The following is a 17,106-nucleotide window of genomic DNA, read 5'->3' as shown; positions in this document are numbered from 1 at the left end:
CTTGACATCTCTTGCCAGATTTAATTCCAAACGGGCCTTAGCCTTCCTCGTTGCATCCCTGCATACTCTGACAATGTTCCTATATTCCTCCCAAGTGGCCTGTCCCCCTTTCCACTTTCTGTATACTTCCTTCTTCTGGTTGAGTTTTGCCAGGAGCTCCTTGCTCATCCATGCAGGTCTCCTACCTCCTTTGCTTGACTTCCTACTCATAGGGATGCACCGCTCTTGAGCCTGGAGGAGGTGATGTTTGAATATTAACCAGCTCTCTTGAACCCCCCTTCCTTCTAGGGCTGTAACCCATGGGATTCCTCCAAGGAGGTCCCTGAAGAGGCCAAAGTTTGCTCTCCTGAAGTCCAGGGTTGCAATCCTACTTAGTGTTCTGCTTCCTCCTTGCAGGATCCTGAACTCCACCATCTCATGGTCACTGCAGCCAAGGCTGCCCCCGACCTTCACATCTTCCACCAGTCCTTCTTTGTTTGTTAGTACAAGGTCCAGCAGCACACCTCTCCTCCTTGGCTCCTCCACCACCTGTGTCAAGAAGTTGTCACCAATGCTCTGCAGGAACCTCCAGGACTGTTTGTGCCTAGCCGTGTTGTCTTTCCAGCAGATATCGGGGTGGTTGAAGTCCCCCATGAGAACCAGGGCCTGGGACTGTGAGGCTACTTCCAGGTGTCTGTAGAAGGCCTCATCGACTTCCTCTTCCTGATCAGGTGGCCTGTAGTAAACACCCACAACAGTGTCACCCATGCTAGCCTGCCCTTTAATCCTTCCCCATTAGCTCTCGACTCGCTCTTCAGCCACCCCTAGGCAGAGCTCGATACATTCCAGTTGCTCTCTCACATAAAGAGCAACTCCACCACCTCGCTTTCCTGGTCTGTCTTTCCTAAAAAGCACATAGCCATCCATGACGGCACTCCAGTCATGCGAGCTATCCCACCATGTCTCTGTAATGGCAATGAGATCATGGCCTTGCGACCGCACACAGATTTCTAGTTCTTCCTGTTTGTTCCCCAAGCTGCATGCATTGGTGTACAGGCATTTCAGAGAGGTGATCGAACATGCAGGTTTCCCAGGAGGGGTAAAAGAGGATCCTCCATAGCCACATCCCATGCGCACTTCCCTGGCTGCATTCACCTGCTGGAGGCGTCCTGACTTGAGCTGTCTTTTGCCAGCTACCCTGGCACTATAACTCTCCCCTTCCCCTGTCTTTCCTAGTTTAAAGCCCTCCTTACCAGGTTGGCCAACCTGTTGGCAAAGACAACCTCTTGCCTTTTCAGCACATATCAGGATGGGTAAATTTCCCCCATAAGAACCACAGCGTGTGATCACATGAGGTTTCTTCCAGCTGGCTAAAGAGGGCTTTGTCTCCCTCTTCTTGATCAGGCCATCCGTAGCAGACAACTCCCCCAACATCATCCATGTTGGTCTGTCTTCTGACCCCTAAGCTCTTGATGGCTCATCACCTGTTCCAAGGAAAGCTCTGTGCGCTCCAGCCACCCCTTTGCATAGAGCGCAACCCTCTTCCTCACCTTCCTGGCTTGTGTTTCCTGAAAAGCCTGTGTCCATCTATTGCAGCACTCAGTCATGTGAGTTATGCCACCATGTCTTTGTAATCTCAGGGATGTCACAACTCTCCACTGTGCTTGGACTTCTCATTCCTCCTGGCTGTTCCCCATGTGCGTGTGTGAGTACAGACACCTGAGATGAGCCCCAGTCAAACTGCTTTCAGAAGGGGAATGCAAGACCTTTTGCCATCCTGTTGGCCCCAGATGGTTGCTCACTGCCCCCATGTCTTCACTTCAGAGTATGACAACCCTTTCCTAACACCTAGTTTAAAACCCTTCTCACTGTGTTAGTGGACTTGTTGGCAAACTCTTGTCCTGATTTCTCAGGTGAATGCCATACCTGTTCAGCAGTCCTTGTTCTTCAAAAAGGGTCCCATGGTCATAGAAGCTGGAGCCCTGCTTGCAATGCCAGCCATGCAGTCAGGTGTTGAGTACTGGATATTCTCAAAATATGGGCACATACACATTTAGAAACTGTGGCCACAGAACACCTTTTGGGCTGTGTGCTCTTAGAGGAGTCTTGGACCTAGCCAAGGACATAGTCAAGGCTACTAATTGTGCATTGGTATGTGTCTAGAGTTGGAAAATGATGTATTTGTGGTGGAAGGACATGAAGATAATGGAATATGGGAATACAGAATAATTTAAATAATAACATATATAAAAATGAAATGTAAGGAATTGTAGGTCAGAAGTAGGTAAGAGGTTGCTGCACTAAGGTAGTTACCAGGTAAATACTCATCAGATATTGCTAATGTTGATGGGTCCTAATGCTGTAAAAGGCACTTGAAACATTAAAGATTTCTCAGGATTGTGCTCACACATCATCTTGGATTCTGTTTCTGCTACAGTAAGGTTGGACCTCCAACTTCAGTGGTAGGAGGACCATGTCTTTAGGACAGAGAGATGTGTTTAACATTCAGTGCTGACTTCCACATGTGCGCTAGAGTGAGCACTGGTAAGGACTGCATCATATTAGAAGCAGGGAAGATTGGAAACAAAAGTAATCAATATTGTGGTCTGATAGGTGAGGGTCTTTGTCTACATCCACTCTGCGGGGGTCTTATATATATAGATCATGAGAGCAATACCCAGCCAAGAACAAGGTTTCAAAGATGTATGCCTAGGATTAACTTTACACTCTGAGAATGCTTAGTGTAGAAAGTGAAGTGTGTTCATAAGTGTCTTGAGGAACAGAGATTAAACAAAATATTGTTAAATTTATGCACAAGCAGCAAAAATTCCCTGCTTTAGTCATCGTCTTAGACAAAAAATTAAGATTTAAAGGACAAGGAGGGCTTGTGGAGACAAAGGGAGGGAAACAGGTTTAGCAAGTTGCAGCCTGGTATGAGTTGAAAGGAAAAAACTGAGCTGCAAATTCATCAAAAACAGAGTTGTTAATTGAAAAGCTGACAGACCTGTAACTACAGCAGTGCTTCTGGCCGCCAGTATAATAAATGTAACTGTACATTTAGAGTAATTTGCTAATTTGCCTAAGTAACACCCACAGACAGGAACATGACATAAATACATTAGTGGAAGCAACAACTATAACCAGCTCATACAGGTTCTTGGCTGCTAGATGGATGGATCAGATGAGCTGGAAAAGATTTACAAAACACAACAGAAATGGAATTGTTAACAATATTGTGGCATACAGGATTTTTTTTTCCTGTTTCCCGAGGATGCTTTAAGGCCTCTAGATGCCCATACATATTTTAGCATGTAAATTGCATGTTTAACTCGTGTGTGTGTGTTTGTGTGTGTGTGTGTGTGCATGCACTCAGAAAAGTTGTGGAAATGGAGTACACATCTACAAGATGCTATGCATTTCAGAGGCCAAAATGACAATATTTTAAATTTCAAGCAGTGTTTCAAGTAACTAATTGAATCTCCAGCATTCTACATATAATCATAAAAATCTGAAGAGTGTTTCTGTTAATAAATTTGCTAAAGGCACTTAGGTATTAGCTGCACAGGAAAGACTGAAACCTGTAAGATCAGTTTTCCTAATACAGATGTTAAAAGTGTGCAAAACTTACACTTAAGAATTTTCCAGTCTTTTTCGTTTTGCAAATGCTGATTTTTTTTTTCAGCCATGTGGTATCTCCTGTGGGCTAGACCTGTTCTGTCTCTCCTCAGTAGCTCTGAATCTCACTGTTGCATTTTATTCTTCAGTCCTACTTATGCCGACTATTGCCACTGCATATAGACTGATTTACATTCCCTAAACATTCTAACTCTGAGTTAGGCTTCGGTTCATCACTGAAGTTCTACATAATGTTATAAACAATAACTTCTTTCAATTAAAAATGACAAGATTGCTACTATGCAAGGTGAATCTCATTTTCAGTAAGGTATTTTCTTCCTCACACAGTCCTGTGTTATGACCGTCTTCTTCCTGATGCAAATTAATAATGCAAAAGCTAAGCTAATGAATGCAGCTTTCTGCAGTTTCGGTCTTTGTTTCCTCTCAGATATATTTAGAAGGTTTCTGTTGGGTTTTTGGGGACAGATGATCCCTGCTGTCAAGTGCAGAGTCCAGATGATAACCAAATGTGGAGTCAGTGGAAAGTTTCTCTTGCAGAGGTGCTCTCAGGAGAACCCACGTATGTAAGCATGTATATTCTTGCCCTCAGCAGGAGGTTGTTGTAAGGTTTTTCTCTAAAAATGGGTTGTGAAATATTCTTGACCATGAATCACTGTAATTATAGTCCATGGATTGAAGGAAGCCACTGAGAAAATGGAGCAGGGGAAAGCTGGGGATAGAGGCAAGCTGCAAGATTTTTCTTGGGGATGTGGAGGTCTGACAGATAAGCCCAATCCCTGTTTTACATGAAGGCTTAATCTTCATATCAGGGCAAAGACAGCAGTAGACTCCCTTGGTGCAAGCTGATACTTACCACAGGCCTAGGAGAAGAGAGCTCGGTTTGCTTTATTAAGTGTTATGGTCAGTTTTCTTTGAACCCAAACTCCTGTTACCCTGAGTTATCATCATTGTCAAAGTAAGTGATACTTGCAATGCAAATGGCAATTAAATAGAAGTGAATAGTAGAGCAGAGGTCTGCAGACAGTTATTTAAGGTTAACGAATTGAAAGTAGTTTCAACACATTAATCACAAGTATGCTAAATCATACTATGCCCTGAAAAGGACAATAGTGTCATTTATCCCAAATCACCAGGACTTATAGTCACACTTAGAAGGGCTTAGCTGAATTGTTTCAAACATGCGGGCGTATTATAGAAATCAATAATAGGTTGTGAGTCTGTCTGTTTTCTTTTATCAAGTTTTCCATAAAAGTAATTTGTTTGTTTTTCACTATTTTAGGTAGCCTGCCCTATGAATACAAGATTGTGATAGCAGGAAATCATGAATTGACCTTTGACCAGGAATTCATGGCTGACTTAATCAAGCAGGACTTTTACTATTTCCCCTCTGTTTCTAAGCTGAAGCCAGAGAGCTATGAAAATGTACAGTCTCTTCTAACAAACTGCATCTATCTTCAAGACTCTGAAGTGACGGTGAGGGGATTCAGAATATATGGCTCCCCTTGGTAAGCAGGTTTTTAAGCATACGTAAAAAAATAACGTTGATTGCTATCACATCAGCCATTTCATAAGCATCAGCCACATTTGAATTGCTTTGCTAGGAAGTAATACTCAGTTTGATAAAGTTTTCTATTTTATTATAGTTAATCATTCATGTGACGAAGTAATAGACTTTAATAGAATGGGACTGTTAACCAAATAAAGAGGGGAAAAAGATAGTGTGTTCTTTAAACTCACCCAGGAGGTGTCCTGTAACATAGTCCTTGTAGTTTTTATTTGAGTCATAAAATACATTTTTATACTTGCCAAGTTTATATTATTACAAATTAATTTTATTGTGGGGACACATTCTTTTGACAGTTTCAGTTCTACAGGTGATATTTAAGGTTCATTAGTGTATGCAGTATTCATTTAACACAGTAAGCCTGTTTCCCTGTTTGTTCAAGCCTTGTTTTTTTGTTGATATCCATCAGAACCTTATTTTCTTTTATAAAGTGATTGTTTTCCTTAAGACATAGTTTAGTTTCTAAAGTAAAGTCAACAAATCAGTGGCAACCTAGTATTTCATGGATTTTACTCTACTGCATACAGTGAACACTTAGAACTCCTTGACAGTACCAGAGACAGACTGGCTTTGGCTTCCTCATCCCCACCTTTGACCTCATATGTGCTTCTTCTATGTCGTGTTACTTACATTACATTACTATGTTATTTCGACTAACAGAGCTCTAAATTGGGTCCTCTTATGAGTACTCAGTATACATTTAAGATAAATTAAAATTTATTATAAAAGGCAGGTTTTTAAGTGAATCTGTTATTCCTTTTAAAATCACATCAGGCTGTAATGTAGCAAACAAGTTGTCAGACCTGATGCATATACCCCAATGTGAATTTTCAGTGTGAATAAACTGTGAAATCTCTTGGAATTTTTTTTTAATGAATATTGGCATTTTCCCATTTGGTTACTTGAGATGGGTGTTAATTTTCCCTGAGCTTATTATTCTACATTTTTCTACATTAAATAGCTTCCTTCTTAAATGGACCCTTCTCTCTCTCTCAGATCTCCAGATCTTTCTGATGTTTTTTTTTTTTGATCTGCCCACCTGCTGTGTTGTAGTTCATCTTCCTCTTGTGTCTACTGTGTATTCAATCAATGTACAATTTACTTCATTTTCCAAATTATTAGGGAAGATATTAGATGGTATCAATCCTAATATTAACCTCTGTGGAATGCCATTTGGCATCTCTTCCCATTTTGATGTTCAACTGTAAATACTGTAATTATGCTCTGTTTACAATATGTCTGGCAACTTCATATCTTCTTTGCAATATTTGTAACCAGGCACCATATTTCCAGTGTCAGTAATAATTTTCCAGGCAGTAAAGTACCAAAAGTCTCATTAAGACTAGATAAATTAAAGCAAAACACTGTCTATAAAGTAGCACTGAGTAGAGGCTAAAGGAAACCATCTGAACTTTCTGTGTTTGAACAGATATGTAAAAATCTGTTGAGAAAACTTCTTCCACCCACTAGTCCACAAATAATGTTCCTGCAAAATCTAATTTGCTGCATTCCCTTTGTGTACTAATCCTGTGATTTTGCACAAGTTGTCTCAGCTATCTGGCATGACCTGTTCTTCATGGGCTAAGATTATTTTCCATCTTTCATGCATTCACTCAGTTTTACTGTTGTGCTTGTTTTCTCCTATTCTGTAGTGTTGCAGGTTATTTCTAAACTTCCAAACTACATATTTAAAAGTGCTACTAACTCATCTTCCTCCCCCCACACCAGAGGCCCGGAAGATAAGTGTTGTAAAATCCTTTGAAGGTGTTCACTTATTCATATGGGAGAAGGTCCTGATGATGTAACGTTGACCAGCAAGGCTTGTTTGCCAGAGAAACTTGGTAACCACAGCCTTGCGAATGGGTATGTTACAAAGAGGCATTACAGCATACACAGGATTATGGTGGTGCTGCCTGAAAATGGAGAAAGGGAAGCATAGTGGAAATCCCTCTTTGCAAATTCTACCAGTGGTAGAGAGCCTATGGAGAAAGTCCATGAAACTGTGATGATGCTTAAATATGCCTTTGCATTTCCCAGGCTGCCTGGTTTCCGTAGGATTGACCATCTCTCTTTTCCCTTCTCCTTGCTTCGCAAGGTATTTTCTCTTTTTGTAATTTTAAGCCTTCCTACACCAAGCTCTTTTGAATTGGGCCTGGCATCATGAGCATGCTGTTCCAGCCAAACAGTGTTTTTTTGTTTGTTACTATGCAATGCTGAATGAAGTTTCTGTGCTAATTGATATCATGTCCAGTGAAAACAGCACCAACAACAACAATGAAAGCAATAATAAGTCGCTCTTTATTATTCTGTCAGAGTGGCACATGTGGAAGTAACAAAGTCACACCAAGCAACCACTCAGAAAAGCTTAGGAAGAGCAACAGCTATTTTGTGTGGGTTAAACTAGCTGCCTGCTAGCTTGAACACTGTGGTGCAGCTGTGTGGCTACTGATCACTACTGCTCTTTAGCATTTATTTTTGTTTTTATATTTCATTGGCCCTGAAAAGAAAGGTGTGCCATAGCCTTTCTAGGAAATTAACCTCAGTTTCTTTATACATCATAATCATGATAATCTCTAAAAAAACTACAGGACTTTGGTGAACTTTCCTTGGTGATTCTTTTTTTAGCTTTGCATCATGAAGCCAGTCCTTTAGAAAATGCTTATCAACCTAGTCAAGACTTTAAACTTTAGAGTTCCTGAACAGCTCGGAGCTCAACAAGAAAGCTAAGTTTCATACAGTTGCTTCTTCAGAGTCCCAAAATATTTTCTTTTCCAGCCTTGAAAGCATGCATACTAGATAACTTTTTGTATGGACTTGTTTAATTGGAGTACTCCCAATTACAGTTCCTGTTTGTTGTACATACATGACTCTATCTAATTAGAAGGTGAGCTGTCTAGAAATTAGATTAAAGACTGGGGCCCCAGATCCTGCCTTTCCATTTCTGGTTACAGCGCTGACCCTCTGCCTTACTTTGCATTTTGTAAAAATATGTACAAACTACAGAAATCCCTCCTTTATAAAAAGGGCTAATTAATATTTGCCAAGTACTTCGGGAACCTCAGAGTAAGGTCCGAGCCAGTCAGCATTAACTTACTGTTTTTTTTTCTGTATGACCTGTACAAAATTAGATTGTATTTCTGCTTAAGATGTTTTAGTTGCAAAGTAAACCATGAGAGCTTGGTTGGTTTGCCTAACTTCCCAGTCTCTAAGACCTTTTAAATATGTACCATTTGTTTGTGGTTAAATATTTTCAATAGCACTTAGGTATTTTGACCTCCATTATTATCTCCATATTATATTATGGTTATTATTAATTGCACAGAAGAAATGGGACGCTGTCTTGTCTCAGAAACCAATGCTAAACTCTCCAGGGTTTTAAGGGTAAGATTTCAAGAGCCAGCTAGAGACTGTACTCGCTAACCAAAACTTAAATGCCTTAAACATTAATTACACTAGTATTATAATAAGAAAGGAACAGCCATTTTGAAAGGCAAGCTGCAAAGCGCAAAAGCTGCTATTTAGAAGTCAGTAGTTGCAACACACTGGTATCTTGGAATAGGGACTATCAGAATAGATGGTTAGGGATAGGAGTATGAGGATATTAGATGCTTCTTGAGAAGCTTGGGAGTACCAAGATGTTAGCGGCTTTCAGAACAATCTCAAGTTTTAAGAGCTTTCTGTGACTATATTTGGCCTGGGGTCCTGGTGCTCTTTACAGTGCACCTTTCAGTATTGGTTGCCAGATCTGGATGAACAGGGGATCAGTAGGAATGCACTACAATTGACTTCTAGCCTAGCCAAGACATTGGCCACCATGGGGATTTTTTTCCATATAAAGCTAGTCACAGAAAGATGCACTCTAGTTTCATCCCAGCAAAACCTAGGTCATGGTCAGAACATAATCACGGACCTGGAAGCACTCATGTGTTCCCCAGAATAGACATAGTTGCTATGAGTATAAAACAAAGACTTTACTTTCCCAATAGAATTTATTGTAAATTAGAAAGTTTCTGGTTGGAAGGTACTTTTTAAACACTATGATTTGTCCTGGACTACTCCATGAAAAGTTAAACTAGCTGATAGAATAGCCCAAATATTTTCTTCATGAAAATAATTCTGTTTAATGTAGGTTTGACTGCTAAGTCTTCCCAAAGATTAAACCATTTTCCAGGGGGAGTTAATTTGTTTTCCAGTAGCATATAGAAATCATAACATAAGTAGGAATCAAACACCAAAGAGGTAGTGGACTGTCCGCCCTTAGGTGTTTTCAAAACTTGGTTAGAGAAAGTCAGAGCTGACCTGGTCTAGTGTTGGGGATAGTCTTTCTTGGACTGGGAGGTTAGACTAGACATCTCCAGAGGTCCCTTTTGAGCAATGTTTCTAAGGTTTGATCAATCCCACTATGGAGGTAGAGCTAGAGTGTTGATACCTGAAATGAACAGGTATCAACAAAATCCTTATAATAAGGAGCTCTACATTTCATATCAAACTGCCTACAAGCAGTGAATGGTTCAGACAGGTGGTTTGGAAGGTTGAGAAAATGAGATAGTAGCAGAAATTTTAGTTTAAAAACAGAAGGTCTGTTCTGTGCCATCACACTGAGTATCATCTCTATGAGGATGTCATTTAAGGAATCATATTAATGAACCATTTTTTGGAAAAAAAAAACAATGAAAGCCAAAAAATGAGCATTTCAGTTACAGATCTTCAATCTTCAATTACAGTTCATTACCCCCACAATGTGGCACTAAAATGTATTATTATTGTGCAGGTAAGAGTTTTAGTGTTATGTACAGCTAGAATTAAGATAGCCTATATAAAACAATTGTGCCTCTGCACTCCCAAAGGTTTTATTTGCGCAATCACACACTGTACTTGCACAAAAAACACTGATGCATTCAGTGTCCGAGATCTGTTGTGCTTGCTGAATGAGGCAACTATATATTATTCCTTTTATGCTGATTATTCAGAATCACTGTGTGAAAATAATTGACTCTAATGCACCTCTGTTTTTGTATCACCATGAGCACACCTTGCTAAGGTTCTTACTTGCGTGTGTGATCCTGAACATTGCTACACCTGTTTCTCTGCTGCACAAGGTTCCAATAATACTAGGCTGAAACATGGTTTGAGCTAAATAGGCTCTGCCCTACTACATGTTTCTTTCCACGATAACACAACTCGGTGAGTAGGTAACATAGCTTACTGTTCTCCTCTTGCATGAAATAACTGATGAGAAGACCCACGTTGAATATTTCCCGATCAATAATCAGAAGTTGTTTGTACAAGGCAAAAGTTATACTACTTCTGCCCCAGTGTCTAGTATTCCTCTACTGCCTCAAATTTACAGCTAACGTGCATCTGCAGAAGATCAGCTCTTCTGTGTGTGTGCTCTGACCTTGCTGGAAAACAGCACGAATGCTAACAGTGTTTTCCTCTTCTGTGCAAAGGTGGACTATTGTGCACTAATGGCAGGGTAAGAATACGCCTTTTACTTGACATGGCAAAAGGAAAGAAAGAAGGGGCAGGAAGAAGGCATCGTCTTCCTAGCTACAGAATCTCCATAATGCTTCTAAGCAACTGTACAGGGCTGTAGGAGAAGTCTCCCTCCTCACACAGGCATACAAGGTGGCAGGAGAGAGTTTTATCTCTTTTAGCACCTTTTTTCATTTTCTACACTGTGGAAGAGGAAGGGACAATCAAGCCCCTCTTGCCAAACATATGACAATTTCATTATTCTGAATGGTGTTTTGGCCTGGATAGCTTAAAGCCCTTTAGGGTGAGATTGTCGGCAGCCTCATTATCTAGAGAGTGGATTTTTGCTTGGCCTTGATTATTCAGAGGGACCTACTCCTGTGAAATGGAACCTCATTTTTCTTTTTGCAGCATTACATGTTTTCTAGTGTCTATGTATTGTTCACATTTCCTCCTTCATCCTTTTGTCACCGGCCATCTGGAACTTCAGAAATTTTTATTTCCCGGGGAGAATGGAAGGGCAAAGATTAATTTCAACCTAGAAAGACATTTGTGACCATTTGTCCTGAAATGACAGATACCCAGACTGGACTTCAGTTATTTTGTTGCGTCTCTCCAGTGGAACATTGATAAGATATGGTCCTCAAATGTTTTCAAGAGGGCCAACAGGCCTGATACAGCATTTTTGATCAGATAATGGGAACCTAATAAAGAAGGATAGGGGTGTTGGGGGAGAGTGTTTTTTCCTGTTCAAGTACTGTTTTTATTGAGCTTAGCATTCTGGGTCAGGGACATTCAGTGGGCCAGATCTTCATTTGTAGTTTTGTTGACTGATGGGGGCTTATGCCAAAAATAGCAGATGAGATGTTACTGCTGTGAAGTGAGCACTGTTTTCAAAAGAGCATTTTCTTTTATTCCTATAGATACAAGTGTATTGTTACATATGGCCTTTCCACTTGATTTCTTTGTACAAGTTCATTACATACAGATCCAGATCTTGGCTACATTTTGGTTACGTTGGAGAAGATGGCTGAGTTCATCTCAGTGAAGAGTAAATCAACCTGTAGGTTGCAGTAGTGAGTATCAGCCTCCAGTTTAGCCCAAAGCAACCTTGGTAGCGGGCTTACTCTCCAAATCTTCCTCCCATTTTGGTGTTAGGTCTGCAATTCTGTTCCAACCTATTACCCCTACTGTTGATTCACTGTGTCTGTTTGTACTATTACAACATGCGGCTGAGTGTCTTTACTCAAGCTGTATAGTCCAATGTGATCAGTGGGCTTTAGCCATAGCTTTGTAACTCTCTCCTGCTTTGGTTTTTTGTTTTCCAGTAGGTGACTTTGTTCTACTCATTCTCAAAATTTCTCTCTCTTTGTGTGTGTGTGTGTGTGTGTGTGTGTGTTGTGCGTATGTGTGCACACATGCACTTTGGATAGAAAGAATGGTAACTTCCATGTGTAACTGCAATAGTTTCAAAGAGCATGCAAAGGGAAAAAATGAGGCAGACTTATTTTCATTTCACATCTGCTCTAGCCCACCTATAACCAAAGTCTCTGTTTCAGTGCTTTCCTCCTCCATCTTTCCAAGAACAGCTATAATAGTCTCTTTCATTCCTCACTGAACTCAGTTTCCATCAGTAAAATAACGTAACAAAGATTTATAGGTTCATTTCATGAGAGGGACACACTTTCATTTTGCAAGTGATGAATCATCTAATGTTTACTTTCTCAGACCTTATACAAATCTTCACAGTCACTGAGGTGAACATCAATTAAAATGAAACTGTGTTAAAATAAAAGATTGTCTTCATTTAACAAAATGTACCCCCCAGGTTGGGAGCACGGCTTATATATAGAGCAGGAGCAGTGCAAGATGTTACATTGCAACTTTCATCTCCTGTAAAATTGATGGAAAATAATTGCTGTTCTTCTGTCTCAAATTGACCACTCTGATTCTTAGTTCTTTATGGTGCCTTTCAAATCTGCCCCAGAACTATTCACTGTCTTGCACATGAGGAAAATATATAGGGACTCAAAAATTTGTTATTGGACAAAACCATACTAGAAATTTTTGTAAGTAAAATAGCTGATCCTCCTATGTTCTCTCCTTTCTGCACCCTCACTTGATCAAGAGATAAAAATACAAATAAAAAGAGCACATTTACTTCTGTACTGTTTTCTAAAGCAAAAAAGTACTACTTTAAAATTCTTGTAAATCTTAGATTATGTAGATTTTTGAACAGGTAGCTTTTTGTGTCTAGTTCTGTGGGTGCAAGATTTTACAAAATGCTGGACGTGGAAATATTACAGAGCGCTGTGTTTTGGTTGCTTAGAAATATGTTTTTGGAACAGTGGATGTTCCCTGATTTTGAAAGTCAGGAGCTGTTTGGAGCTCTTTCTTAATCAGTGCCTTTGAGGTTGGCAATATAAATGAGTAAGTTAGACTGACATGGTTCTTGAAGAAAATGAAAATGATGAGTAGGAATAATAGACTTCACTAGTTACTTAGAATTAAGACATCTCATGTTTCAGAAATTTGGGGGAAAAGCTTGACATCTAAACCTGCTGTGGCTGTATCATTACAGTTAGAATGCTGAAGTTGTTTTATTTCAGGCATTCAGTAAAAGGTAGGTAAGATGTGACAGATGTGTAAGAAATAGCAACATGTTTAGAAGAAAAAAAGCAAAATTGATCATCCTGTTAAAATATATTAATTACAGTCTGAGGCACATAGATGCAGGTTTAATTATATTTTAATGGAATGCTGGAGTGATATTTTTATTTCCTCTTCTGTACTTATCAGAAACTGTTTTCCATTTTGGAAAGTGCTGCTTCTAAAAACACTTAAAACCACAATACACTGTAGTTTAGTTTGCAGCATATGGAAGATCATAAGAATGTTTTTTCCTGCAAAATAATTTTGATCTATTAAATTCAGATGTTCCAGGCAGGGGAGGGGCACAGGGAGGATTGTATCAAATAACTCTTCAAGTATAAAAGGTTTTCCAATAGCAGAAAGGGGAGACCTGTGGTGCATTCTGGCTATTTTAAAGGCGGAAACAGGTCACTGGACAGATTTTCTCCTCATTTTTTTCTTTTTTTACTAATGGCACATTGCTTAAAAGGGTGCATTTCATGTGATCAGCCCTTCCTGGAAAGTGTTTTCATAACATGAGTTGGAAATACTGGAGATCTGAGTCTCCCGCGGTAGACACTAGGTGCACAGGTGTCATTGCTCAGGCGAGCGGTCTTGCTGCATTCCAGAGAGGTCTCTAATGAACACTGCAGTACAAATTAAGTGACTGAAATGAAGTAGCAAGAATCATTAACAGGGCTGAAAAAGCAAAAAGTTTTATAAAAAAAATCAAAATTTCTCAGACTGCAAGTGAATTTTCTGTGTCTTGTTAAAGGAACATAGTTGCTATCAACTAATTAAACTGTGCAATAGGTATGTGAGTGAATGAAAATGTAGACCAAAATGCACCTGTCATAGCCCATATATATCATTATAGTCAGACCAATGTGATAAATTTCAGTTATTATGTGCTCCTGAGAATTTTACCCTTCCATACCCCCCAGAATTTTTTTTTTAATCACAGCAGTTTAAAATACCCCTTTTTTTTCTTTTCTTGTGAATGAACTTTCCAGAAAATAATTTTTCTCAAATAAAGTTTTTCCCCAGCATTTCCCAAAGCTGAGGAGAACAATTCAATCCTAGAACAGTCACATTAGAGAAAAAACAGTAAGTTAAACACCTTTGTATACTGCATGCTCACACACAGCGGTGTATGATGGATATGAATCAATTCTCCAGCACATTTCACAGTGATCTCTTGCAGAGTGAGTTTAAACAGTTACTGAAGCCAAGCAAAGATATTTTCCATCCATTTTGCAGTCGTGTTCCTCCACTGTGTCTGTACAAGAGTGCAGGCCTTTTCACTGTCTATGTGTGTACGTATGCATGTGTGCATGTATGCGTAATATAGATCAGAAGTTATGAGTATTTCACCTAATATTTTTGGATAAGTGCTGTTCCTTGTGATGAGTAAACATAATGTGTGGCTTTATATTTCTGTACATGAGTGAGGATTTGCATTTGCTTGTTTTGTTGCAAATGTTTCTAGCTTTAGTTAAATTCGAGAGTAGTAGAAAAATATATTGCTTTAGTTTAATTAGCTTGTGGGAAAAAGTCCTTTCTTGGGCAGTAATTATTAGTAGTATATTATTAGAATGAAGTAGTTCAGATTCAGTTACTTAGAAGAAATAATTGAATCTTCTGATCCAGTAAACTAGCTCACTTTGGCTTCAGCTGGTTTTTAATTTAAGACCTATAGAAGAAGAGACCTGTAATCTCACCACAGGGAATTGGCTTCACTTTCCTGCAGTTCATAAACCACACAAGTGAAATAGCAATCCCCCACAGCAGTTTTCTCTTTATTTTTCACATTCACTTAAAAGTTTAATTTTATGAGACAGAGCTGATTTTAAAGTGCTTTTTTTTGTTGTTTTGGAGCCTTTTTATTATTTTTTTGCGTGAACAAAAGGACTTGCAGCTCTATCTGTAGCCTGGTCTGCAGTCTCAGACAGCAGCAATTGCAGGATGTTTCAAAGATGTAAACACAGTTGGGTACTGCCATGAGCCCTTTGGCTCTATTCCAAGAGAAACACAAATAGCTAACTAGTTTGGAGCAGATCTACGCAGTGCTGATTCTCAGCTGGAGTAAATTGGCAGCACTCCACCAGCTTTTGAACCGTTTACACCTGGTGAGAATCAACCTCCCTACTTCACACTAGCTTGTATATATGCATTTTCCGTAGGTTTTGAAACAATAGGTGCACTACTACCTTGACGAGTACATGGCAACTTCACATTATGCTCTAAGAACCATACAGAGACACCGTCACAGGAACTAAGTGCAACACAGTGGATCTCAGTTCTTTCTCTTTTCCCTGATGGGATTTTAGGGGGAAGAAACAGTACTTTAGCCCTTGTTATGGTGCTGTTTAAGATCAGAAGACATCCTTTGGATTTGTTGTCGTAAAATAAATTAATATTATTTAATAAATTACTGTTGTTTAATGTGAATTAATGTGAGGATTTTCTTCACCAGTATGACAGTAGAATAAATTGGAACCAATAATGAAACAGAGGGCTAGACCTGTGAATGTCACAAATTTCTAACAAAGCTCACAGCATTAGGTAATTTACATCAGATAAATATATGTTTTTCTTTTTTTAAGGATATTTCAGAATTCCTAGCTGGCTGAATGAACACCCAGGTGTTCAAGCTGTATATTTTTGATATAGAAAGTTATATTGCAGCATTTGGTTTCCACCACTGTATTGCAGGGTGAATTTAGGACTGCGGGAAAATATTAATTTGGAATTTAGGATTACTTGGATGTTGCTTAGTTCAGGTAGAAACATGACATATGAGGTATCAGTATGTGCTTTTTTAACAAGAAATAAGTTCATCTGTTGCTAAATTGAAATGTTAGAAATAATATACTTTATGCATCTATACATGTGCTGTATTATTAGTTTTGGAAGCATTTTCATGCTTGTCTAACTCAAAATGGCTTTGAATTTTCCAAAAAAAAGTAGAAAAAAAAAGAAAGAAAAAAAGTAAAAACTGGCAGACAGTTAGTCCATATGGCCTAATTACTCCTGGTATTTTGAGAAAAGAATGTAAACCTGGTGTGTTACTAAACTGAGAAGTGGCTACTGTGAGGGCCTTTTTTATTGATTCTCAGTGCACCTATTGCACATCCTACATATTTTAGCTATGTTTTGTCTAGGAGAGTCCTTCCAGGTGCTGCATCATAAAAAAAATCACAAGAGTAGCATCTCCATTTGAAAGCATGTTCCATCTCCTCGGTTACCAGACTTCTGCAAAGTCCTAGAGGATTACGGGAAACCCTAACTAGCCAGATGTACCAGTGTGGAAGAAGAACATGTTTCTCTACCTGTCTGGTCATTTGATGGTGAAAAACTGTAAAGATGCCATGTGTAGATGAGCCTTGAGTAATTTTTCCTCGTTGATTGGCCCATGCATGTGAAGTTTTACATTTTAAAATGAGGTGGTGACTGTACTGTGGGCCAAGGTGCTGTTCCACTCCTCCTTCTCAACCCTCCTTCTGTCTGTGACTATCAGTTATCAGCACGTGAAGTCAAGTCCTGGTAACTGGGCTGTACCTGTATCTTTAACACTGACAGTCAGAGAGACTGAGGGAACAAACCCTGAGACATCAGGAGATAACCCCTGCATTAGCCCCTGTGTTAAATCTGTAAGAGCATGCTGAAAGTTTGCACAGTTCTACATACATACCCTCAACACTGAACCTCTTGGCTAATTATTCCAAATCAGCTTTTAAGTTTGTTTATGTTTTTTATTTTATTATTTTAAAAAATATCAGATGGGATATTATCATTTGGCTCCCAGCAGAATGAAATAA

General features: G+C 39.2%; 1 protein-coding gene across 5 annotated transcripts in view; it reads left to right on the top strand.

The window, feature by feature from the left end:
* MPPED1 (metallophosphoesterase domain containing 1) overlaps positions 1-17,106 on the top strand; it is a 68,252-nt gene that overhangs the window by 33,144 nt on the left and 18,002 nt on the right. For all 5 annotated transcript variants that reach the window (XM_067305479.1, XM_067305491.1, XM_067305485.1 and 2 more), the window contains exon 4: positions 4,899-5,120. In XM_067305479.1, the coding sequence (XP_067161580.1) occupies positions 4,899-5,120 (222 nt within the window). The remainder of the gene's footprint in view (positions 1-4,898; positions 5,121-17,106) is intronic.

This window comes from Apteryx mantelli, chromosome 1 (genome assembly GCF_036417845.1).
Source record: "Apteryx mantelli isolate bAptMan1 chromosome 1, bAptMan1.hap1, whole genome shotgun sequence".
In the NCBI taxonomy this organism is placed as follows: domain Eukaryota; kingdom Metazoa; phylum Chordata; class Aves; order Apterygiformes; family Apterygidae; genus Apteryx; species Apteryx mantelli.
The sequence above is the reverse complement of the archived record's forward strand: the minus strand, read 5'-3'. Positions and strand labels throughout refer to the sequence as shown.